The following is a 24172-nucleotide window of genomic DNA, read 5'->3' as shown; positions in this document are numbered from 1 at the left end:
CTAACCACCACTACTCAGCGTACAGACATGACAGTGGCATCAATCTTCTCATCTAATGCTCAGAAATGTATTTCACACAATATTGAATTTTTTCTATTCCTGTGTAATTTAAATATTTCCTAATTTCCTCTCAGAGTGAATTACATTGCCTTGTTTATATTGTTATTACTGTTATTGTTTCTGTTTTTACCATGTAAAGTGCCTTTTGAGTACCTTTTAAAGCGCTATACAAATAAAATATATTATTATTATTATTACATATGCAAATTTCCCCGCTGTGGGACTAATATAGGATTATTTTATCTTTATTTTATTCAATTTATTTCAAAATTCTTCAAAAGTAAAATGTTCTTTTAATTCCTCCCTCAGTGCTGGAATAACTCATGTTAACTACAGAGTCTCATTCTTCATCTTAGTCTTCCTCAAATCAGAGAGCAATTCAGCCTAATTCTTTCTACTACCGGAAAGAAAAATGTCCCAGTTCCTTAAAATGATTCCCTCACTGTAACAGTAGTGTTTTGCTGTGTCTGGCTGGCCGTGCACCTCCTTCTTTGTCACACTCTGCCCTCCATACTCACTCTTGTGTCATGTGGACCACGGCCTCTGGAGTGGTGTAGCCGGCGGCGGTGAAGTTGTCGCTGTATCTCTCCATGCCGATGGCCTGCAGCCAGTCCTCCACCGTGCCCACGGCCGAGGTCGCCTCGGGGCTCCCCGGCTCCAGCAGGGTGGTGTTAGGCCTGGTGGTGCAAATAGACAATAAAAGTTCCTTGTTAAGTGCTTTTGATCCACTTTCTTGCAACATCTGGAAAACCACTGATTCATGACAACGGCAGAGACAACGTTCCAGGAATTAGCCTCATTCCGGACTATGACGCTGTAGCATCAGAGCGGCGCGCCGATATCAAGCGAGCCATACCCACAAGCCATAAAAATGCTCCACGCTACATTTCCCTCCAGCTTTCCCCTCCTCGATGGACTCAGCAGGTCTGTCGGGGGTTCAGCTCTTGCTATGTGTCCCTGTTTTGTGGGTCCTACCAGAAACCGAGCCAAGCCAAACGTGGTTCCTCCCTGGGTGTGACCGCCACAGTTAGTTAATCCTTATTTTAAAGAAAACACATAACCCTCGGGGTGCACCGTGGGGACGTTTAACGCACAGCGGAGTTCCTCCACACAATCAGCAGAATGACCTCCCTCTTTATTCACATCTCCTTACTATTGAGTGTCGCAGCAGCGCCGTCGGCCGTGAAACATTTACACGGGGCCCTGCGAGTCTGAGTCGGTGGCGAGTCCCGTCCCGCTCTGCTGACTCTCACACACACTCACCCTGTCTCTCTTTATCGTTAGGATGTTGAGGAGAAGTGTGAGAACAGGATGTCAGACTTAATAAGTCATCTCTACTCAGTAGGTGGAAAAGATTATGCATGAGGATCCCTTTTCACACACACACACACACACACACACACACACACATTTTACTTTCCCCCTTTCCCTCTTGGAACTGTAAAAGCTGCATTTATAGGTTTGAGTTCTGCTAATTACTCCACGAGAACTCCCCTTCTCGCTCTCACCGCAGCCGAGCGTGTGAGCGCACACTCGTTAAACTCCCAACTCAAAGAATCCCACCGGCCTGCGCCCGAGTCTGTAAACACACGTAGGTCATTCGTAACACGTTTAGCCGCTCGAGAGTAATGGTGTCGGACCTGCAGGGTCATGTTTGTTTTTAACTCGGCGTAACATCGTAATTCCCCCCCCCCCCCCCCCCCCCTCTCCTGTTAGAGCGCCTACATTTCTCAGTGTACAGCACCATTAAAGCTAGTTTGCAAAGAAATCCATTATAGAGGGTGTTTGTCCTAAAAAGAGGCACACGTTGCTGGTAGATAATGTTTAATGGAGAATGTAAACATACCGGCGAGAGAATAGGAGAGCATGCGTTTGTGAGTGTGTGTGTGTGTGTAGTAGAATGTTGCGTACACAATGCACTGTGCGGTAAATTGGCTGCATATGTGTGTTTTTTTTATGCACATTATCTTTTTAACATACCATTCATTAATTGAATAATGGTTTCTACAATTAATATTATTTAAGTGTTTGATTATGTTCATTGTGATCAATGGTGCCAATTTTCTGTTTTGGAAGAGTTGTTTTAAGCTTAGTTTGTAGTAGTTCAGTCGTGCAAAGAATGTGTGAAATACACTTGTGTGATGGTGATATTCCTGAATAATGTCACCCATCTCTAAAATGATCCGAATTCCTAAAGAATTTATCAAATTTCAACATGACTGTAGTGGTTTTCTATTGGCAGTAAACCGTTTTTTAGGGACTCTTTCCTCAGTAAGAAGTAGTTCCCCAATGAAAACTGTTCATAGTGTGTTCTGTGGGTTATCCAGAGTAAATAGGGGCACGGGGGCTGAGACCAGATCTGGATGAAAAGAGTCTCCCACTCTCACCTGACAGTGGTCTCTCCCCCAGTCCTCTTCAGGGTGTTGGGGTTGCGGATCAGCTTGTCCAGCATGTTGACGATCTGTCCGAACTTTGGCCGGTCGGCCCTCTCTCTCTGCCAGCAGTCCAGCATGAGCTGGTGGAGCGCCACGGGGCAGTCCATGGGCGGGGGCAGCCGATAGCCCTCATCAATGGCCTTGATCACCTAGGCAGGAGATCAATGCTGCTGTAAGTCACTTTGTCGCTGAGTTTATTTGTTAAAAACAACAACCTCGATTACAGCGTAGCCATTTTTACTCATAGCTTACATTTTTTGTCACCTTACTTACGACACATTTGCAAGACATTTGTTCGTGCATTAATTCAATTATTTATCATCATTAGTGCCACTAGAATTGTGAATTCATCGTGTGAATGAGAAAAGGGAATACACTGCTGGTGTTGTTGTATCACGCCTGACGGTAATTTGATTACATAACCAGGTTAAAAATGATGTAGTATCTTTTCAAAAATGTTTGACAGTGCACAAGCGACTGGGAATTATTGCTCACGCTCCAATATTCCAACCTAATTCCAGCTGTGTATTATTTATGTTTGCCTGCATTAGATTTCCATTTCTCCAGACTTACGTCTTGGTTACTCATGTCCCAGTACGGTCGCTCGCCGTATGACATCACCTCCCACATGACGATGCCGTAGCTCCACACGTCGCTGGCCGAGGTGAACTTCCTGTAAGCGATGGCCTCCGGGGCCGTCCAGCGGATGGGGATCTTCCCCCCCTGTAATTGGAAGATTGGGCCGATTAATGAAAGCCGACAAGGTGACACACGGGAGGACCGGCTGAGTCGGTCGGACACATGCTTGCCTCCACATACACACACACACACACACACACACACACACACACACTCACCCTGGTGGTGTACGCAGCCTCGGGGTCGTCCTCCAGCACTCGGGACATGCCGAAGTCGGACACCTTGCACACCAGGTTGCTGTTGACCAGGATGTTGCGAGCCGCCAGGTCGCGGTGAACGTAGCTCATGTCCGACAGGTACTTCATGCCCGACGCGATTCCCCGCAGGATGCCGACCAGCTGGATCACCGTGAAGCGACCGTCGTTCTTCTGCAGGAACGAGATGGGAGAAAAAGGAAAGTATTTAAACATTGTGTCAAATTATTTCACTGGCATCTTAAATGTTTCGGAACATTTCACCTGTGGCAGTAATGATTTTTTTGATGAGTAAATTCTGTCTCAGTGTTAATAAATGGTTTATAACTATTCAACACTATAATGTCGCTGTAAGGAAATATAGGGACATTTCTACACTTATATCACAGCTTCGATCGTTTATTTCATAAATGTTCAAGTGTTTTTGAATGTATTCTCCACTAGTTATAGCTCATCTTGCTTGATAACGCAGTTTAACATGACAACACAAACAAATCCTTATAATGTGCTATTCATTATCTATTGACTGTTTATAGACATACACAAACTGTATCAAGTTATATTCGTAAAAAAACACCTGAGCATTCATAGGCTGTAAATAAAAATATGGTAAATGGTATATGAGTGTTCCCCTTTAATATAAAATTGTCCTTATTTATGCTTGCAACTACTATTGAGCAACAAGTTGCTATCTGTGTATAATCATTAATGCCAACTACTGAGTGTTCCTTTTTATTTTAGTCCGTTTGATCTTCACTGGATAAAGCAGCAGTAGGCATCATCTAAAACCCAAAGTGTAGTGAACCCTGGAAATCAAACCTGCGCCAACCTCCTTGTCGGGAAAAAAAAAAAGAACAGTAAGTCGATCAAGGAGGGGATAAAGATTAGGGCGAATGTTTGTGAACGAACGCTTGTAATTTCGGGGAGGGGGGGGATGACATGTCAGAGATAAGATGGGATCGTATCGCATGCTCATACACACACACACACACAGACACACACACACGCATGTTCGCAGACAGAAACGCATGACTGACCCTCAGGAATGCATCCAGCGATCCGTTTTCCATGTACTCTGTGATAATCATCACTGGCTTACCTAAGGAGAGAGAGAGAGAGAGAGAATGAGAGGCAGATGATTATAGAGGTAAACGATGCACATCACAGCCTGACGCAGCAGGGGGGGGGGGGGGTTCTCGAGGGAATGTGAGTGTGTGAGTGTGTGTTAGGCCATCCATCTCTGTCCCGTAGTGATTTAATTAGCTCAGTGTTACGGTTGCCCTGACGTCCCACTTACTTTCCCCCTGCACATGCAAAGGCATCTCCACTGGAACACAACACACACACACACACACACACACACACACAGCATCTTGTGTTTATGCAAATATGAACTGACGTTGGACGCATTATCCAAAGTCTCATCACGGTCACTCACCCAGAATCCCTCTGACTCGCTATTTATGTCACTCACTGTCCCTTTGCCCTTTTTCTCCTCTGCCAACTTTCCACGCATCTGTCACTCTCCCGCTAGCTCTTCTCCGTTGCTTTCTTTTCACCTCCCTCACTCTCTCACCCCACCCCCCCCTGCCACTCCTCTCTGGCCTTTTTCACCTCATCCCTCTGTCCTCCCCTCTCTGTCTCTCTCGGGGAAGCGTCTGCGTCTTTATCTGAGCATGGGCAGGCTGCGGGGAGGGTGGACATTCCCTGGTGGGTCTCTGTCTGTCTTTGTCTCTTAGGATGGGTGGGGGTGGCGGGGGGGGGGGGTAGCGGTCATGAGGAGAGAGAAAAAGGAAAGGAAGGGAGGCTTGTTTTTGTCCCAAAATGGCAGCAAGCTGGTGCCTAACCAGCCGTGGCAACAACACATGCTGAAAAAGTGCTGCCATGAATTCCTCCCGGAACAGCACAACTGCTCTTTGAGTCCCATTTCACAGTGGCACAGTTTAGGTGGACTTAAAAGCCCGTTGCGTTGAAGAGAAAGTGCTGACTTAGACCGAAATGCCTAGCGGGGAGGTTGTGTGCAAATCTCCGGCAGAATGCCTAAAAGCGGTGGAGAGCCAGCCGAGCGTTTTTGGCAGCCGAGGTCTCGAAGGTGAAGTTCCTCCGCTCCACAGCAGGCCTGCTCGCCACGCCAAGAGGCCGTCAGTCACCGCCTTACCCGCCGCGTGATTGGCACTCCATTAATTACGGAGCGCTCCGGCGATGCCCGAAAAAAAAGAGGAAGTAGAGTTAAAGTTGGGTGAGAGCAGGGGGGGTCAGGGGGGAGGGGGGGCCTTCTTTGTCAGCCATCTTTGTTCCCTTTGTTGCTCGCCTCTGCCCCGGGGCTGCCGGTGATTGACAGCTCCCCAATCAAGTCTGAGGAGCGTCTGACCTGCGACCTTAAACTTTCGCCTTCCCAGCCCCGCCCTCTCCCTCCCTTCCCATTTGCATGCTAATTCCTTGTTTACTGAATACGGCCTGCCGGCTTTGGCAATGAACTCTGGGGCCAGTGGGCCGATTATCACCTGCCAACAAAACAGGGGAAGGGGACAAACGCAACAGGGGGACATTATTGGGGGGAGGGGGGGGACGCTGGCTCTTCGGAGGCCGTGGCGTTTGCTGCGAACAAAGATCTGGCTTTTTAAACGCAGATATTTTTCTATTTTTAATTAGCACGCTTTTAGTTTATGTAAATCAGCTGTTAAACAAATCCCGTCTGATTTCGAGCTCTTAACGCTGCCTGGACTTTAATTACACACTTGCGTGACAGAAACTTTAAATCCGTACAGACTTCAAGACGGTGGACTGCAGCCAGCGGTCCTCAGTGAGAGAGATTTCTTTTGCACATTTATGTATTTCGGCGTCTATTTGGAGTCTCTCCATTATTAATGAGGCTTAATTGTCTACGTTGGACATGCCAGCAAACTGAGGCCAGCTTGAGAATTCCTTTTAACGTGATTGTAATAGAGAGGGGGGAGTGCAATTCAAATAATGGATTTTTAATAGATTCCACCGACACACTGAAGTGTAAAGGACTAATTTGCCTTCCGTCAAGTTCCTCAAAAGTGAGAGTGGATGGAGGTGGTATCACGTTGGTCTTCTTGCTTCGGCTCCCCGTCGGCTCCCGTCTCGCTCCGTCTCGGTAGTTCTACCGCTGTTCTCTGTCTTTCCTCTAATCCATCAGCTCTCAACCAGCCTTCTCCATTTTGCACCTTCCCCGTCCGCTTCTTGTCTCCGGTTTCTTTCCCCTTCCTCCTGTCCATCTGTCCACCTTTGTCTTCCTCACTCTAGGTCTGCGAGGTCACCCCCCTCCCCCCCGGTGTTATAGGTGATATGCAATTCTGCCCGTGCTGCTGTTTACTTTCAGCTCCGGCTGGGCTGAAAGTGTGTATGCGTGCATCTTTCTGTGTGTGTGTGTGTACAGTGTGTAGAACAGTGGCAGAGACGGCGTTATCTAGCACAGATAGGGCCGGGCTGTTGTTGTGTCACGACGCATTAAGGCACTTCATCCATCTAACCCCTCCAGCCGAGGCTGGCTCATCAGCTATGGTAACACTCACGCACACATGCGTGCAATCAAAGGTGGAGGGACGCCGACATGTGCTGACAAGACCTTCGAACACGCACACACATATATACACGAACACCTCCGGCCCTAACAGAAAGCACCTTGGGGAAGGTGTTGAAGGTGTGGGGGGGGGGATGGAGAGACGGAGAGGAGAGAGTGCCAAGGGCAGAGGGAGGGAGATTTGGCCGGTGTTTTGTGGCCATGCAGCAGCAGATAGAGGAGGGATAGGGTATCACTCCCTAACCCCAAACACATTTACAGCTGACATCATGATTAATGAGCCTGGTGCCGCGCTACAGGGTCTGTTCCTGGACCCATTAGACCCCCCTCCCAACTGCCCAGCTACCTCAACTCCACCACCCCCCCCACCCCCCCTTCCCCACCAATGCTGGACCCCCCTTCCATCTGGACAAAGCCCACCTGGGGATACCCCGGATGGGGTGTGCGGGCAACACACACATGCACAAACACGTTTATATATATATATGCGAATGCAGGTCTCACTTAGGTCTTCAGATGCTGCAGGTATGCCCGCATTAAAGCACACAAGCGCCATACAAACACACCTTTTGGCTGGTAAAGATTGGTTTGTCCCAGCACTCGCCCTTTTTCAAAGTCACCCAAACCCGCAGACGTACTTAGTGGTGATTTATTGTTGCGTTTATTTGAAGGGAGAAAGGGGGACAGCAGGAATGAATGTCCTGTCTGTGTCATTATAATATAGAAGTCATAGTGTGTGTAAATGGTATCATTGCAATCTCCTTTCCCCAAAATAGCTTCAGGTTTCTCAAATAGGGAAAGAATTATACGGCAAAATGTGTTCTTTCCGTCTTTTGGAAATGGAAGAATTCTCATCCCGCACCCATTGAAAAGTAAACGCAATAACATGCACGACATACATTTGGTCACCACACCCTCCAGGTGAATGATGTTGGGGTGGTCGAACTGGCCCATGATGCTGGCCTCGGACAGGAAGTCCCTCCTCTGCTTGTCGGTGTAGCCGGCCTTCAGCGTCTTGATGGCCACGCAGATCTCCCTCTTGCCCGGCATCTTCAGACGGCCGCTGCAGACCTCGCCGAACTCCCCTGAAAACACACGCCCCGGGATTTAAGAGGGAGCATGTGTGTGTGTGTTTGTGTGCAGGTTAGAAGGGGTCCAATTTTAACATTGATCAGGGTCTCTAATCCCTCACTCCCCTCCTCCCCTCACCCACTGGAGCAGGGAGAGAGAGAGCGAAGGGGAAATGGGTATTGATTCTTTCTCTTTATTATTTTGTCATTGGATGACTTTTCTCTGGCCACAGGAAGAGAACAGACAACATATTTAGCCTCCTCTGGTTTTTATTTACTTATTTCTTTACTCTCTTAGAGGCAGACCAAATGTCATTGTCTGAGAAAACAAGGTATTTTCATTCACAAGGGGTGCCCATGAGAGCACACACAGCCGCGCACAGACGCGAGTCGCTGAGAATGATGTGCCGGCTACAGAACTTTGCATGAAAACGAATACTAACTGCACTATTAGGCCATTAGGTGAATGCTTTTATCCAAAGTGTGTTATAATATGCCTTACTGCAAAGGCTCCCCGGAACACTGCATTCATAATAATTGATATAAAAAAGTCTTATGAATGGCTCATATAATGGAGTATATAAACGAAACGTGGCCCCTCACCAATGCCAATGACTTTCTCAATCTTGATGCAGGAGGCGTCGATCTCTTTGGCGAACTCACGGACGGCTTGGTTCGGGTCCTCGTAGGTGAAGGGGTCAACGTATATCCTCACTCCTGAGGAAAGACGTTAGGGAATGAAAGGAAGAAGAAGAAAAAATGAAGGTTAATTTATTCCTGAAAGTACGCTCCATCTGTTCTTTATTTCCATCATGCTGCAGGCTACGCCGCCTTCCTCTGTGGGACCTCCTCCTCCTCCTCCTTTCTTCTCCCCATACCTCGCTTCACACTCTGACTCCATTGCTTTCCATGTCACTACGGCTGACTCCGATCAAGATGGAGCTCATTAACTTGATTTTTTTAGGACGCAAACAACAACAACCCTGATGACTTGATAATGAGGTGTTTGGAGCATGTTAGGATGCAAGTACATTAACTTCAAAATAGTTTGTCCCCCCCTCCCCGCCCACTACCTCATTTTATGGGCTTCATTTGCGGTTTAGAGTGCATGCACATGAACACACCTGCCAGCGCTAATGTTTCTTTAAATTATAGAGTGTGTGGGTGGATTGTTAACTGTGAGTTACCTTGATGCAAGTGCTTCTCTTCGTCAGAGTCCTGCTTGGCCTTGCTGTACTTACTCCTTCTGGGGGCAAAGACAGCAGGACGGTCAGTCGCAGTGACAACAGCACACGAAGTCTCAAATGTCGGGGATAATGTGTAAAAAAACCAACAATAGAAAAGGCAAAGCATTGTATGTAAAAATAACAAATTATAATAATAACAAACAAGTGTCAGTTTCGTAAACCCTAATTAAAACTCAAACTAAGACTCCGAACCCACTACACGTCAATTTAATTACGTGAAGAGGCGACACAATCACTGATTACTGTTCGGACATTAAAATTCTTGTTTGATGTTAATTATTCATTACAGGGAGCTCATTACAGGGACAGAAACGGCTTCTGAATGCTAACCTAACATCATTTTTAGAGGTTGTGGCTCTTCGTAATCGCTCTTAGATGAGGGGATAAAACGCTTGAAGAGAATAGTTCACTAATCAACATGTTATCTCATCTGTTTGATTGAGTACAAAAAGTGAAATGTATTTTTTTTTCTTCCACGCAAAATGTTTAACCGTTCTTTTAAAGGGGACATGTGATTCTACAAGCCAATAAGATTTGTCTCTCTTTGTCACATGCGAGGTCAACCGAGTAGCTCCACCTACGGCTTGAGAACTACTTTTGAAAAGGTGTGCCATATTTTTCTCGCAAGCCAATCAGAGACTGGGCTTTTTCCGGGAGGGATGCTTAAAGAGACAGGCACTAAAACGGAGTGTTTCAGACAAAGGTTGCATACAAGCACATTCAGACACAGTGTGAGAAAAATAAAGTGTTTTTTGTGTTCTAGTAGAAACCCAAAATACGTAAGTAAGAACCTGAAAACCAACATGATGTGTCCCCTTTAAGATAAAATATTACACTGAAGGTTCCTGAAGGGCACTGAGCTTATAGCAGCAAATCAATCCTGGAAAAGATGCACTTAAATCCCCCCGAATCCCTCCGGCAGCCTGACACCTGTGGTTATATTGATGTGTCGGGTCAGTGGCGGAAATGACCAGATGTGCGAGACATTGTTCTCCTCTATGGTTGTGTAATGATGGTAAACGGGCTACGTGATTACAGTCCCTCCCCACAATCACAGGATGGCCGCGGCAGCACAATGACAGTGGCCGTCACATGCATATAAAAAAGGCTGAGACAACCACCTGCTTGGCCGGGGAGAGAGGCAATCACATGGAAAAGAGAGGACACACACACACACACACACACACACACACACACACAATCAACATCCCCCTTCACTCCCCATCATTCTCAACACCAATACACACATGCAAACGATGATTTGCTTTCCATATGAAGAGGCACACTCACACACATAAAGGGATCAACAAAAGCCCATAAAAAGGTGCACACACACACACACAAGGGAATCAACACACAAACCATTAACGCTCCCCCTCCCCTTCCCCAGTGCCACCACACACATGAAAAGAATACTTTTTCACACAAGGATGTAAACACATACACACCCCCGACACACACACACACGCACACACACACAGTGTGGTTAACACCCTGAGGTGAGGCAGACCCATCTGCATGTAATCCCATCTGTGTGACGGTGCTTTGTCCTGCTCGCTGGTTAACACCCTGAGATTGGGTCACTGCAAATCCACCTGATGCCTCTCTGTCTCACTCTGTCTGTATTCTATCCCCCTACTTTTCATTGCCCGCTTATCTCATCTTTTTTTCCCGCTCTCTCCCTCTTCCTCTCTCTCTCTCTCATTCTCTTCACGGCGGGCAGCAGGGCGCAGCGGGAGAAAATAACTAGCGGTCGGGATTACAGCCACCAGCAGAGAGATAGAGGGATGGGAGCGGGGACGGATGCAGAGGACAGGGAGCGAGGGGGTCGCTGATTGCATCTCTTCAGCTGTCGGAGCTGTCAATCACGTCTCCGGTGTGGAGAGTCATCACTCATCCGCCGTGAGCGAGTCGCACTGGCTGTCTAGCTCAGTCTGTGTGTGTGTGTGTGTGTGTGTGTGTTTTGGCGTATGTGTGTGTGTTTTCGAGCAACGTCCATCTCCCGACAGCTACTTTTCCCCGGCACTAAGCAAGACATCCCTCATCCAGGAGGAAAGAGGGACAGACAGGAAGCAGGAAAGGGACAGACGGGTGACGCTCACCTTCGGCTGATGACGAAAGCGCTGATGAGGATGATGAGGAGGACCACGCTGCCCACCACTGACACCAGTAACACCGTGGAGTTGGCCCCATCGCCGATAATGGGAGCTGGAACTGAGGAAAAAGGGAGAAAAGATGGGAGGACAAAAAAGGAGGGTGGGGGGGCGAGAGAAAGGAGGGACGGTTGGAAAGAGACAAAGAGCAAAGTCAATATCATTGCGCTCAACCAAGTCGCCGCACATGAAAGAGCCTGTGTACATTCTGTGTTTGTCATCGACCCCCCCCACACTTCCTCCCCGTGTCTCCCTTCCTTTTCCACTGAGACAATGCCGGCCCATTAGGGGGTGTGCTTGACCATGTCATTATCATGCGCTGCTGTCTCTATCTGCATTACAAAGGGGACACCTGGACTTACAGTGCATCTCTGTAACCCTCTACGTCATAATCTCCCTTCAAAAGATTTTTGTCCCTAAAATTTGCACAGAAATTTGTAAAAATGTATCTTATGAACGCTTGCACTCCACTGTGGAACATTTGTGAGGGGGAAAAAGTGTTTTGCTTTGAAATGATAACATTTGAGGCCTCTAATGAGAAGCAAAGAGTAGCAATCAGCAGCTTCTAACTAAAACTGCCAGAAATGGTGTCATTATTCAAAAACTCATATAGTTTGAACCCCTGGCTTGGCGCATCCACTGAGACTCATTGCAACCTGAATAATGGAAGCTACTCAAGTTGCCAGTCAGGTGCCGGAGCACAATATCATTTATCTTTTATAGACGGCAGCTATTTTGATTAACAACTCTGTAATGAAAGAGACAAACTCGTAAAAGATGCTATCATTGTAGGACTTTGCAGAAACAGGCGCGACAGAGCTGGCATCGAGCATTATCGGGCTCTGCAGTGCGCGGCCGAGGAGCGGTGGCGTGCCTGAACTCACCGGAGTTGGTCATGAACTCAAACGGGCCGCTGAATTCCCCGTAGCCGGCCGCCGTGCGTGCGCGCACATGGAACACGTAGGAGGTCAGCGGGGTGAGGCCCTTGATGTCGGTGTTCCTCGACGAGGTTTTTATGATTCTGTAGCTTCTTTCATTTTGGTCCTGAGGATGAACGATTATTGAGGGGACAGTCAGACTTGGCTTTCTTACAGTCTACTTTGGAGATCCTTTCATCAGCAGGAACTACACCTCCCATGGGACCCCTCACCTTCTCATAGTACTTGACCTCGTACTCCAGGATGACCCCGTTGGCTCTGTCCGGCGGCTGCCAGGCCAGGGAGATGGTGTGTCTTGTGATGTCCTTCGCCTGAATGGAAGACACTGGAGAGGGAGCTAGACAGATGATCAAAGAAAAAGGGAAAAATATTTGAACCCACTGCTTTCTCCCAGTCCCCCATGTTATTTTAGCCTTGCAGACACCAAGTCTGTTTTATGTTGCTCTCCCACAGGAAATCCACCACTTTTTGCTCCTGCTGAGAAAGTCAAACAGTGGGCCAGCCCACTAGGCAATCGCTTCCATTTGTCTTTAGAATTTGGCTTCCATTCAAAAATCCGAGGCGTTACAGCGCTGTACGGCCACGCAGCTGAATTGCCAAAGCTAGAGTGTACGGCAATACTCTCCTTCTCAACTAATGGGCTGGCATCAATAAAAAGTGATCCAATTTCCTTCTCGGCTGACGCTAGCGTCTTAGCCACTTTTATTGCGAGCTGGCAAAATAATGTCTAACTTCATTTTCTGCAGATACGCAGGTCACCCTGGGAAACCTTGCGCTGCTACAAAGTCCGCCTCGAAAAGCTCAAACTGAGCTCAACGCCTTTGCGTTTATTTTTATTTTTTTTGGGGTTGTTTTTTTTTCTTTGTCTTCGTGAGAGCAAATCAATTGGTTTTCATTAAAGCTCCAGTGAGCTATCTTATCTGGAGCCCTTTCTGCTGCAGCTGATAATGAGGCCCATATTTCAAGCAGCCGCGCTATCTGCATTCAGACGCCTTTAACATGTGAAGGTTAAAGCACAGATAACGGCTCGCGCTCGTCCCCTCCCTCCAGTACATCGCCGCCGCCGCAGCACAAATCAAACCTCTATCTTCAGGGAGTGTGACAACACTCAAATTGGGTCATACACACTATTGCTGCTTGATATCCACGAGACTGGAAGAGGCAGTGTCGTAAAACAGCGAAACACTCAGATTGAGTCCAGTTCCAGCAGTTTGGGGGTCAGAGGTGGGACCAAGTCAATGTTTTGCAAGTCACAAGTAAGTCTCAAGTCCTAAACTTTTAGCTTCAAGTCCAAAACAAGACATAATACACTCTTCACTATATGAAATACTCCTTTTTCGTTGACCATTGCAAAGTTGTTGTAAGCGAAGGAAATTATCTTTTGGTATAATTTTTTCCAACTGCCTCTTTGTAATGTACCATTATCTTCATTGTTCTTCACTACAACTCTATTGGATGCTATCCAATAATAACAGTTTCAGATTCAGGAAATGTCCGGAACATACTTGGTATTTTTAAGTCAAAAGGCTCAAGTCCAAGTGAGGTCACAAGTCATTGTTGTTGAAGCGCGTTGCAAGTCTTCTTTGATTTTGTCAAGTCGAGTCTAAAGTTATCAAATCATGTGAGACCGAGTCCAAACCTCTGCCCTCAACAACCAAACAACCTCAGTCATCTATTCTCCAAAGAGCCAGAACAAAGCACCACGCAAAATATTAATAATGATTAAAAAAAACAGACATTTCCACTGATGCCCAGGTAGTTTCTTTGTGGCGGCTGCTCTTACAAGTTCTCAAGGAGTGAATCTTTGACCCCTGGTCCTCAGAGATACTGTAACCAAACTCGTTCCAGACCATCTGCCTTTTAAAAAATTACAGTGGGATGATTAATGAGGGGTTCGCTGTCCACCGATTATGATTGGATTATCTATGACATTATATACATTCTCATCACTTTGACCAGGGGCTCCAGGGAGCCTAGCCTGCAAGCTAACGCTAACAGAACCCTGCTTTTAGAAGGGGATTGAGTTCAAACGGGCCTGGAATTCAAACACCGGCCTCGGATTGAATTTCAGGGGGGTTGACGAGGAGGCTGGAGTGGGGGGCGGGAGTGGGGATGGGGGGGTGGGCGGCAGAGGGTTTGTGACCGGTAGGGGTTGAGATGGAGATGGAGAGGGCTGGGATTGCAGACATCTCTCGGTAAATAGATTAACCCAAAGGTTGTGTAATCCTGTTGGCCTAATGTGTTGCGTCTCAGTTAAACAATTAGATGGCGGCCATTTGTATCCCTCCAATCAATCTTACCCGGCAGCGAGAGCCAATTTGAAGGCCCTCCTGGGGCCGACCGGGGACGCTCTGACTCAGACAGAAAACACCCGAGGGGTCGCAGGGCCCCCGTGCCCCCCCCAAGGTAATACACACATCCATCTTTCCACCAAAGATGACAGAGATGGCGATTTAATTGCGTTCGCCTCCTCTAGTTGCATTTTTTTTTATTTTTCCCTCGACTAATGTGAGGATAAAGATGAGTGATTTTCTGAGTGGTCCCTTCTGAGGTTCCCTACGCGAGACTGCGAGGTTAAACACAGCCAGACACAAGATAGGTGATCCATCAAGGCCAACGTTTTCCTCTCTAGTCAGAGGAATGCCTAAAAAGCAAACTGACCACAAATAAATGTAAAATATTGTCAAACCACGCGTGCACCGGGTGAACAATGCTGATTCAAGACTAAACCTGAACTGTCTATCCAGGGTAGAGAAAAGTTTAGCCCGAGGCGGAGACTTGGGCAGATCAGGCTAGACCAGCACCTCTGTAGATGAATTTAAATATGTGGGGCAGATCTGTAATTTCTTACTGCCTCCTGAACGCGTGGGCTGAAAAAAACGCTAGTGGAATAATAAGTGAGAGACGCAATGAATATTCAGATCTCATTTTCAGAAATGTGTGGTCCTGAAAAAAACTCTTTCACAGCCTGCGACACTTGTACACACACACACTCACATACAGCACACACACACAGCAGCACAAAGGACCTCATTACACAAACAGAAAGATAGAAACTCACACAGAAAAACATACACCTAGTCCCATTATCTCACACAGACAGCGAAAATACCCAATCACGGCACCTATGCGTACATTATAATGAGTAAAAACCTGGCAGAGACACATAGAGTTCTCGGTTTGGGTTAAAATAAAAATCACTCCCCCGGGACAATGGCGGAGGTTGCGTGTCAGTTTTTTTTTTTTGTCTCTGCGTGGAACACAGTTTGTTCAGTGAGCGAGTTTGTCTTCGCGGCATGTTAGGCACAAAGTATTTGTGTTGCGAGGAGCAGCTGTGGTCGGTGCGAATGTGCGGCCGATTACAGTTCGTCATGAAAAGAGACAGGGGCCGGGGGTGCACATGTGGTTGCCAGATTTGGAGCCTGGCTGCCAGATTCGAGTGGCTGGACTTTTGCTGCCGCTAAGGAAAAATAGCCGTGGAGGGAGCCGTTTTTCAGGGTGTATAGAAAATGGCTCCTGCGTACAAGATCCCCCACTCTCCCCCTCACCCCCGTAGAGAGCCTGCTTCCATCTCCCCAAACACATTTCCACATGTACGTCTGTCCCATTTGCCGTAAGAGATGGAAACTCACACACGTGTGCGCAGATGGACGTGACCACACACACGCTCTCTCATGCACTAATTCACTTTTAGTCACCTAAGCCTGCCAAGTATTTTGTACCGAGACATAAACACCTCTCTCTCTCTCTGACTCTCGCTTTCCCCCCCTCTTTCTCACACACGCACAAAAGTGCTTGATCCCATAAAATGGGAAAAAAAAACATCCATTTTCAGCCAGAGGTCAGCTCAAAGCCTGGACATCCCCCCCTCCCTTTCCTCATGCAGTCCGGGTGAAAGGGTTACACCCCGGCTGATTTACGACGACGGGATTGTTCGTGGCGAGGTGCAGAATCTGACCTCTTCGTGAACACACAAAACGCATGCCCGGTCACGGACGCATGCACGTGCAATCAGCAAGACTCGTGTCTTCATTTTCGTCTCCCGGCTTATTTCTCTGCTGCACCTTCATCCATTTTCCTCTCACGCAAAGACACATAACATCATACAATACACAGCACAAAATACTCCAACCTGCCTACCTCACTTCTTCCCCTCTCTAGCCGAAATCTGAACTTTTATGGAAAGGCGGTGGCAAAGGGGTGTCTTTTCCACGGCACTTATAAATCCTAATAAAGCTATCATAATAAATGTGTAATCCGCGGTGTCTGGGTGACGGGAGGCGATGCCGAGAGAGAGGGACAGCCGCAGATGACTGGCTGGATTACCGGCGGCTGAAACCGAAGCTTCCAAAGCCCCTACCGAGCATTAGCAGGAAGAAATCCAATCAGTCTGGAGCTATTCTCTTAAACAAGCACACACACAAACACACACACACACACACACAAATTAGAAGAGACACGCACACCAGGAGACACATAGAGGACATTGTTTGAGAGGCGAATGTGGAGCATTACTATCCACGGGGCGCGCAAACATTCTGTATAGTGCATTTTCTCACTTTTAGCCAAGCGTGCATTCGGTTTCGGCACATGTGCAAACACACACTCACACTCACACACACACACACACACACACACACACACACACACACACACAGACACACACACACAGACACACACCGTAATAGAGCTTCCAGCTGCAAGCTTCATATAACTAATCCTGGGGAACAGTTGTGAAACATGCACCAGTGACGAGCCAAAGGCAACATCATCTATATCTTACAACTTGAAGTCAGCAGATTAGCCTGGAGAAACCTCGGGGGGGGGGGGGGACATCGCTGTGTGTGTTACTACGTCTTTGTTTGAATCCACATTTGAGAGTTGGCACTTTGGGGGGTCTTTTGCGCAACCCTGCGCCAGAGCGACCGCACCGACGCGCTATCGCGGGCCCTCCGCCCCTGGACTCCAGGGTCTGCTCCATTACGGCTCCCACGCATGCCTGTCTGGCAGCACTCCCACAGGCAGCGCATCCATTCATCTCCATCCTCCTGACCCCCGGCTGATAAATCAAGCCACTGTGTCCTTATATTGCCGGTCCGAAGCCCTATTCAAGGTATTCGCTTTTTTTTTCTCCCAGGGATGGAAATTTGTGATAAAAAAGGCACTTTGCTTGCCACCCAAGAGCAGAGCAGTAAAGAAGACCAGGGTAATGATGGGCTATAAGTGGAGGAGAGCAGGGAGGGATGAAGAGAAAGGGCCGGGGTCGTAAAATCCATTTGCACAACAACTGGTTACAAAATGGCTAAATGACAAAACAACGGGAGGCTTTGGACGCATACCCCCGGGCCAGAGGGCTCTTCTCCAGCTCTGGAGGAGAGGCTGTACTCATGGCTGTGTGTTCTACTAGATAAATTACACACACACACACACACATGCACACAATCCAGCAGCATTTGTAATGAAGCCTCCACAGATCAATACAACTCATCTAATTCATTAGCTTGAGAGCTAAATATAGCACGTCGCCCCCCCCTCTCTTCAGCCTCGACTTCTCATGCCTAATTATGCAAAAGTGAAATACTGCAGAAAATCATCTCCCGCTGCAGATAATCCATCAACCTCCTCAACAATCATCCAGCCTTAACCAAAATTATTTACAGCTTTAATAAACTTGTTTTGACACGCAGATTGCCCCCCCCCCCCCACAAAAAGTCCGTCAAGCGCTCAGTGTAACGAAACTGTGCTCTGCATCAAATATAAGCCACACACACAATTACAAAGCTCCTCTGCAAACATACACTCCTTCCTTTGCAGGCTCACGCAGACACGCCAAGAAACTTTAAACGCAAATTTATAGTCAACTAAGCGATGAGGAGGATCATTTTATATGATCAAAAGCTCTAGAACAGCTACTGAGTGGACCTTCAGGCAAGATGGTATCTGTCAGCTGCTGCTTCCAATCTCAAAAATGAATTTTCAATCTCCAATCTAATCCATGGTTAGGGTTCTGTTTCCCTCACAAGAGTTGACTAGTAGGGTTGGTCGACAAATATAGCGCTTATATAGCGATTGGCTGAGAACGGTTGTTTTCTTCGGGGGGGAGGGTCTGTCATCCCATTTTGCAAATTTAATTGTCTGGTCAGCGAACAGACTCCCATTCAGCGAGTTCATAAAGCTACAGGTAACCAAATTGCTTCCGAAGGCTGTGCAATCAGTGTCTGAGTGAGTGTGTGTGTGTGTGTGTGTGTGTGTGTGTGTGTGTGTGTGTGTGTGTGTGTGTGTGTAAAAGCTGATATGTAGTGTAAAGCACTTTGAGTGGTCAAGACTGTACAAGTGCTCTATAGATGCAAGTCCCTTTACCATACAGTGTGTATAACTGTTGACTGAAAATATGTTGATGTGTCCACATAAACTATTTTTACAGACACGGGCCTCCCAATCAGAAACACATATTTTCTGTGGTATGAAGGGGCATAACTTCCATAACTTTCTCTGTAACTGTGGTTGTATGGTAATAGTTGGCCTGGTGTGGAGATCACGGCAGAGCCAAATCCATGAATCTGGCATGAAAACATGTAATCTGCAGTGTCTCACTGGGGTCCACCATGAAACAGATACTGGTCAATATATCGGGCCAAACGGTGTTGCCCTCTTCCAGTCACATCGACATAACACTTATTTATCACACTGGTCACCTATTGGAAGCAGTTAACCTTCTTTCATGTAACACTATTGGATTCCTTCCCACAACCTGAATCACCCACTCCTTCACCAGACCATCATCGTCCTTCTTACCGGCCTGGTTGGTGGTGACGGTCACGGACACGGCCTGTTCCGGCCCGGGGCTCTGAGGCGAGACTCCGTTCACCGCCCACACCTCGAAGGTGTAGTTGGTGTGGGCCTGCAGCTCGTTGATGGACACCCTGGTCCCCTTCAGGCTCAGCTGCTGGGGGCTGAAGTGGACGCCGTTGCCGCAGGGCTGACAGCGCCGGCCGTCAGCCCCGCAGCGCTTGCACACCACGTTGTACGTCAGGTCCTGGCGCCCCCCTGAGCTGAGGGGCGGGCTCCACTCCAGGTTCACCGAGGTCTCGTTCACGTTGGAGATGAGGTGGGCGGGCGCCGACGGAGGGCCTATGAAGGAAGGAAAACATGGGGAGAGGTTGATGTCGTTACCAGTAGCGGTTAGAGGCCGAATGATGCGCATGTAGAGAGTTAAAATGATGTTTATTAAGACATTATTTCTGTGATCACAGTAAATAAAAAAGAGAACAGAACAAATTGGTGGTCGTAATGTTAACAATAAGCATTTGGTGAATACTGCAAAGAAAGTCTCCAAAGGGTCAAGATTCTCTCCACACATAGGGAAGATGAAAATGTGTAATTGACTGCGTTGCCCCTTTATTGAGAGCTGAGGCTTCTTCAATTCCTTCTTAATGTCCTGTCCATTACAGCGAGGGAGGATCCAATTTCACCTCAAGTTAATTCAGCGCGTTAACTGAAATCCAATAGGCCGGCAGCTTTCTCTCTCCCCATTCATATGTCGAATCAGCTGGAGGTGGCAGCGCGCCCGAGCCCGCTGCTAACAGTGGGGCTTTTATGGCACCCACTCAATAACTTTAGGCAAAGTTTGCTTTGGACCCTGTTATTAAGTTCCCGCTTTGATGTACCGCAGTAGGTTTAATGCGAGCAGCAGCTCCACAGACACACGTGACGCAAACTCCCCGTCCTCATCAGTTTCAATTTTACATGTCGGCCCTATTGTAATGAATGTGTTTTTTTGCGCTGCTTTCAAACATAAGCGACGGTAATTGACTTAACTCTCTCTCTCTCTCTCTCTCTCTCTCTCTCTCTCTCTCTCTCTCTCTCTCTCTCTCTCTCTCTCTCTCTCTCTCTCTCTCCGACTAATGAAGCGCACACGAGCGGGCTGGGGGGGATCGATGCCGGGTGAAATATGAAAGCTAGTCAGTCCACGGACGAATCATTTCACAACGGAAATTAATTATCAGTGTTATTTTTGGAAGGGGCCGCGTGGCAATGAGTGATTTCACTGGGACGCAGAGAGCAGCCGAGGGGGACAGTGTGTGTGTGTGTGTGTGTGTCTGTGTGTGCGTGTGTGTGTGTGTGTGTCTGTGTGTGCGTGTGTGTGCGTGTGGAGGAATACATTGCGCTTTTGTTGCCGCAATTTAATGGAGACGTGGAAGTGCAATTTTTGCCCGTGCTGCATGTGTCTTCTTCACGTAAACCCTCCTGCTGTGTGTGTGTGTGTGTGTGTGTGTGTGTGTGTGTGTGTGTGTGTGTGTGTGTGTGTGTGTGTGTGTGGGCTGGACTCGCGTACGCCTCAGTCGGGCTGGCAGGCCGTGAAAAGAAGATGGAAAAGGACAGAGGGAGAAGACAAACACCGTCTGTTCATCCAGGAAAGCAGAAAGCCACTGATTAGTATGGAAGGAGCGGGTCAGGATGGATTGATGGGAGGGACAGAGAATGGATGGTGGCGGGTGTGGAGGAGAGTCTGTTTAACTGAAAAATGACCCAAAAGGGGTCACAAAAAAGCACCAGACACAAGCATGAAGGTGAAAGGACACAGAGTACACTGTGCTAATATTAGCATCGCTTAACTTCCCCTTACCAACCCGCAGCCTTCGTTGAAACCCTATTAATAAATTCCCATTAAAAATGCTCTGCCCCTTTCTCCCCACTTTTCCTCCTCCGCACCCGCTTCTTTCCTCCCGTCGCTCCTTCACCTCATTCCCTCCGTTTGCGTCTCAGACAATGGGAACAAGTTACAGATGGGGTTTCTACATGAAGGTGCCTACACCCAACCGTCATCATAATAGTGCCTTTGTCAGTATGCTAGGGTGAGCTAACCTGTACTCCTTTTCAACACTCGATAATGCGCCGTCTGAGATGCACCATGAAGCTATTACTCAGCTGTTATCTGGACTTATGGCGTCGTAAACTTGATAGGGCAAAGGTAATAAGAATGTTTCCAATCAATGTCTGAGAATGTGTGCGCTCTTGTTCTTCTGTTTCTCTCCTCGCAGGGATAAAAAGATTTTTTTTTAAATGCCCTCCCAATTGAAGATATTTGTTTTTCAGACATTAATAAAAGAGGTTTAGGGAATAAAAGCAAGAGCAATAAAAGTCTGTTAGCTAACTTTGAATCTAGAGCCAGATGGTTAGCTTAGCATAAAGACTGAAAGCAGAGGAAAATTATGTATATATATATATGTTGTTAATTAGGGAGTTAGTCAAGCTGTCTCTTCTTCCTTCAGCCCTCATGCTAAGCTACATGTCTCCTGGCTCAGCATACAGCCATTTATTGATCTTCTAATCTAACTCTTGGCAAGTAAATACAAGTATTTCTAAATACTGAAGTAAACCTTTCATGTGATAGTTATGTCCTCAAGAAATATATAAAGATATGTGTGTATTGGCAAGTGTGTGGAGTATACACACACGCCTCAGGATGATTATTGTTTGTTGCAAGAGTTGCAACAGCGCTGTATAACTTTATGACTGTATAAAGTCTTAAACACATTCCACCACATGTCAGTATTCCCCCCTGCATTCCACACACACACACACACAATCTACCTTTGGCTGTACCTGTCGCTCTCCCAGAATGCACCGGTAGGAGCAAGGGAGCGTGGGAGAGCCATCAGCTGTGACTGACACCCGGTAATTAATCCTGGGAGAGAGAGAGAGAGAGCGGCGGGAAGGGGGGGGAGATGGCAATGCAAGGCTCGCACAACCTTCGTACAACGTCGGCTCAACGTAGCCTTAAAGTTCACACTCCGGGGGGGGGGGGGGGGGGGACTTAGAAAGTTTCTCCAAGAAGAAAGTTTGCGATTTCGTTTTCCCCCTCATCTCCTTTTCCATTCTCGCAATTTGCTCCGAGGCCTTCTTTCTTTTGTTTGCTGTCGCTCATTCGCTTCCATCTCCCCCTTCTTTAATCCGTCTTTCTCATTTTTACTCCCCTCCCATCCTCCCGCCTTTCCTCTTCTTCGCATGCTCCTCCTCTCTTCTTTTATCCCCCTCTCCTTCTGTCTCTTTCTATCAGTGATTGCTAGCCGAGTGTTGTGCAGGGGTCGAGGTACAGAGCAGGCTAAATTGGCCAGAACATTGAGGCCGCTATTACCGTCCGGCTGGGATTCATTCAATGCCCCCCCCCCCCCTCTCGGGTCCTCCCAGACCTGCGTTCATTCCTCGCTCCGTCCCTCCTGCTTCCTCCACCAAACCGCTGCTAAGAAAACTGGGCAAAATCTGAGAAACCCATCAAGGGCCAACAAAAAACCCAAACGGAGAACAGCCCCTCCTTATAACCTCCAGCTCCCACGGCTGTCTGTCCCTGGTCCTCATTACGGCCCTGTGGTGTGTGTGTGTGTGTGTGTATTTATATTCACCCGCATTTATTCATGTGTATTGCCTGTTTGGCTCTGATCATATTTTGTACACTAGCCGAAGCTGTATGATTATGGATTGAATGAGCTGCTAATTGTGTTCCGTTGGGGATATGTTCTACCTGATCCCTACATCAAAACCAAGCTAATGCTGTATGTTCTATGAATATCTGCCTATAAACGATGTCAACTGCACGCTAAAAGTTGACCATTTTTGTACGGTTGCCTACGGATCTCGACAAAGATTGTCCATGTGGCATTTGGTTGTGGACAAAAAAGTATAAAAGCAACAACAAATAGATAAAATGGACAGCGATGGAGGCAAGCCAGGAAACAGAAAAGCAAGACGGGAAACATAAAAATACGACAAAGAAAATCTGTTTTTTTTAAAGTAACATAAGGCATTTATCCTGCCAGGTTCCTCGGACAGATTGATCCAAAGCGTGGGAGGCAAGTGCCCCTTGTTTCTAATCTGGAAAACTAGCGTTTTTCGATCGAACGTAGCACAACGTAAAGATCGCCGATCAAAAGAACAAGTGCCGCAAAGATGCGAGACGGGCGCATGTCACATGGAATACAGCGGGAGCAGCTGGGCCTGCACACAAGCAGTCACACAGTGACCGAATTACGCAACATCCAGTTTTAATCATCGTCTTGCATCGCCAGACTCCCGGCTAAGAGAGGGGAAAAGCGTTTTCAATTACCCCCACACACACACACACACACAGACCCAATTACCAGAGATGCCGACTCTTTCCCAGCCTGACCTTCAGCGAGGGAAACTGGGAAATGACTTTAAGGAGTATTTTTTTTTGTTTCCTTCATCTGCTCTGTTCGTGCCCCTGAGTGGGTTTTGAGAGAAAGAGAGTGAAAACAAGATGTGGATGAGGAGGCATGTGTGAGTGACAGCTGTAATTACAGAGCTCTAACATGTGGGTGAGAAGCAAAAAAAAATAATAGTAATGCAGTAGGAAGGAAAACAGCAGACGACAGACGGGGTGAGAGTTCAAAGATCAAATGTTGGCCGGCTGACGAGGCCGGGGGGGGAAAGGTCACAGAGGGAGTCAGGCTAATGTTCAGTTCCTAACTGTGGAGTCGGGATCGCAGAAGAGACGGCGTGGTGAAAGGAGCCGAGTAATGAGCTCTGACAGCTGTTGCTTGCAGCAGCTACTCGAATGCCACACTGACTAACAGGACAATAACGGTGAGCTCTAAGACTACGCTCTAAAATAAAACTCTACTTATTAGTGATGTGACTAAACGGTAGAGGGAGGTGGGAGGCGAGGGACATAGTAGTAAGGCTTATGTTTTTATTGTCATTGACTGACAACTTATTGTCAAAATTTGTGAAGTTTTCATATTTACATTTTTACATACTACATGCTGCTGCTGTAAAACAGTCAGTGAGGCCCTTCTCCTGGTTAATATA

General features: G+C 47.4%; 1 protein-coding gene across 1 annotated transcript in view; it reads right to left on the bottom strand.

Annotated features, from left to right (window-relative positions):
* LOC142959481 (ephrin type-A receptor 4) overlaps positions 1-24172 on the bottom strand; it is a 53962-nt gene that overhangs the window by 5302 nt on the left and 24488 nt on the right. The window contains exons 5-16 of the mRNA XM_076100763.1: positions 19139-19474; positions 12556-12680; positions 12290-12449; positions 11355-11466; positions 9193-9251; positions 8609-8722; positions 7835-8020; positions 4426-4487; positions 3353-3562; positions 3069-3218; positions 2448-2644; positions 579-737 (exon numbers count right to left, since the gene is read on the bottom strand). Coding sequence (XP_075956878.1) covers positions 579-737; positions 2448-2644; positions 3069-3218; positions 3353-3562; positions 4426-4487; positions 7835-8020; positions 8609-8722; positions 9193-9251; positions 11355-11466; positions 12290-12449; positions 12556-12680; positions 19139-19474 — 1870 coding nt within the window. The remainder of the gene's footprint in view (positions 1-578; positions 738-2447; positions 2645-3068; positions 3219-3352; positions 3563-4425; positions 4488-7834; positions 8021-8608; positions 8723-9192; positions 9252-11354; positions 11467-12289; positions 12450-12555; positions 12681-19138; positions 19475-24172) is intronic.

The sequence above is a fragment of the Anarhichas minor genome, unplaced genomic scaffold (assembly GCF_050575085.1).
Source record: "Anarhichas minor isolate MPS153535 unplaced genomic scaffold, ASM5057508v1 ptg000026l, whole genome shotgun sequence".
Classification (NCBI taxonomy): Eukaryota; Metazoa; Chordata; class Actinopteri; order Perciformes; family Anarhichadidae; genus Anarhichas; species Anarhichas minor.
This window is presented reverse-complemented; position numbering and strand designations above follow the sequence as displayed.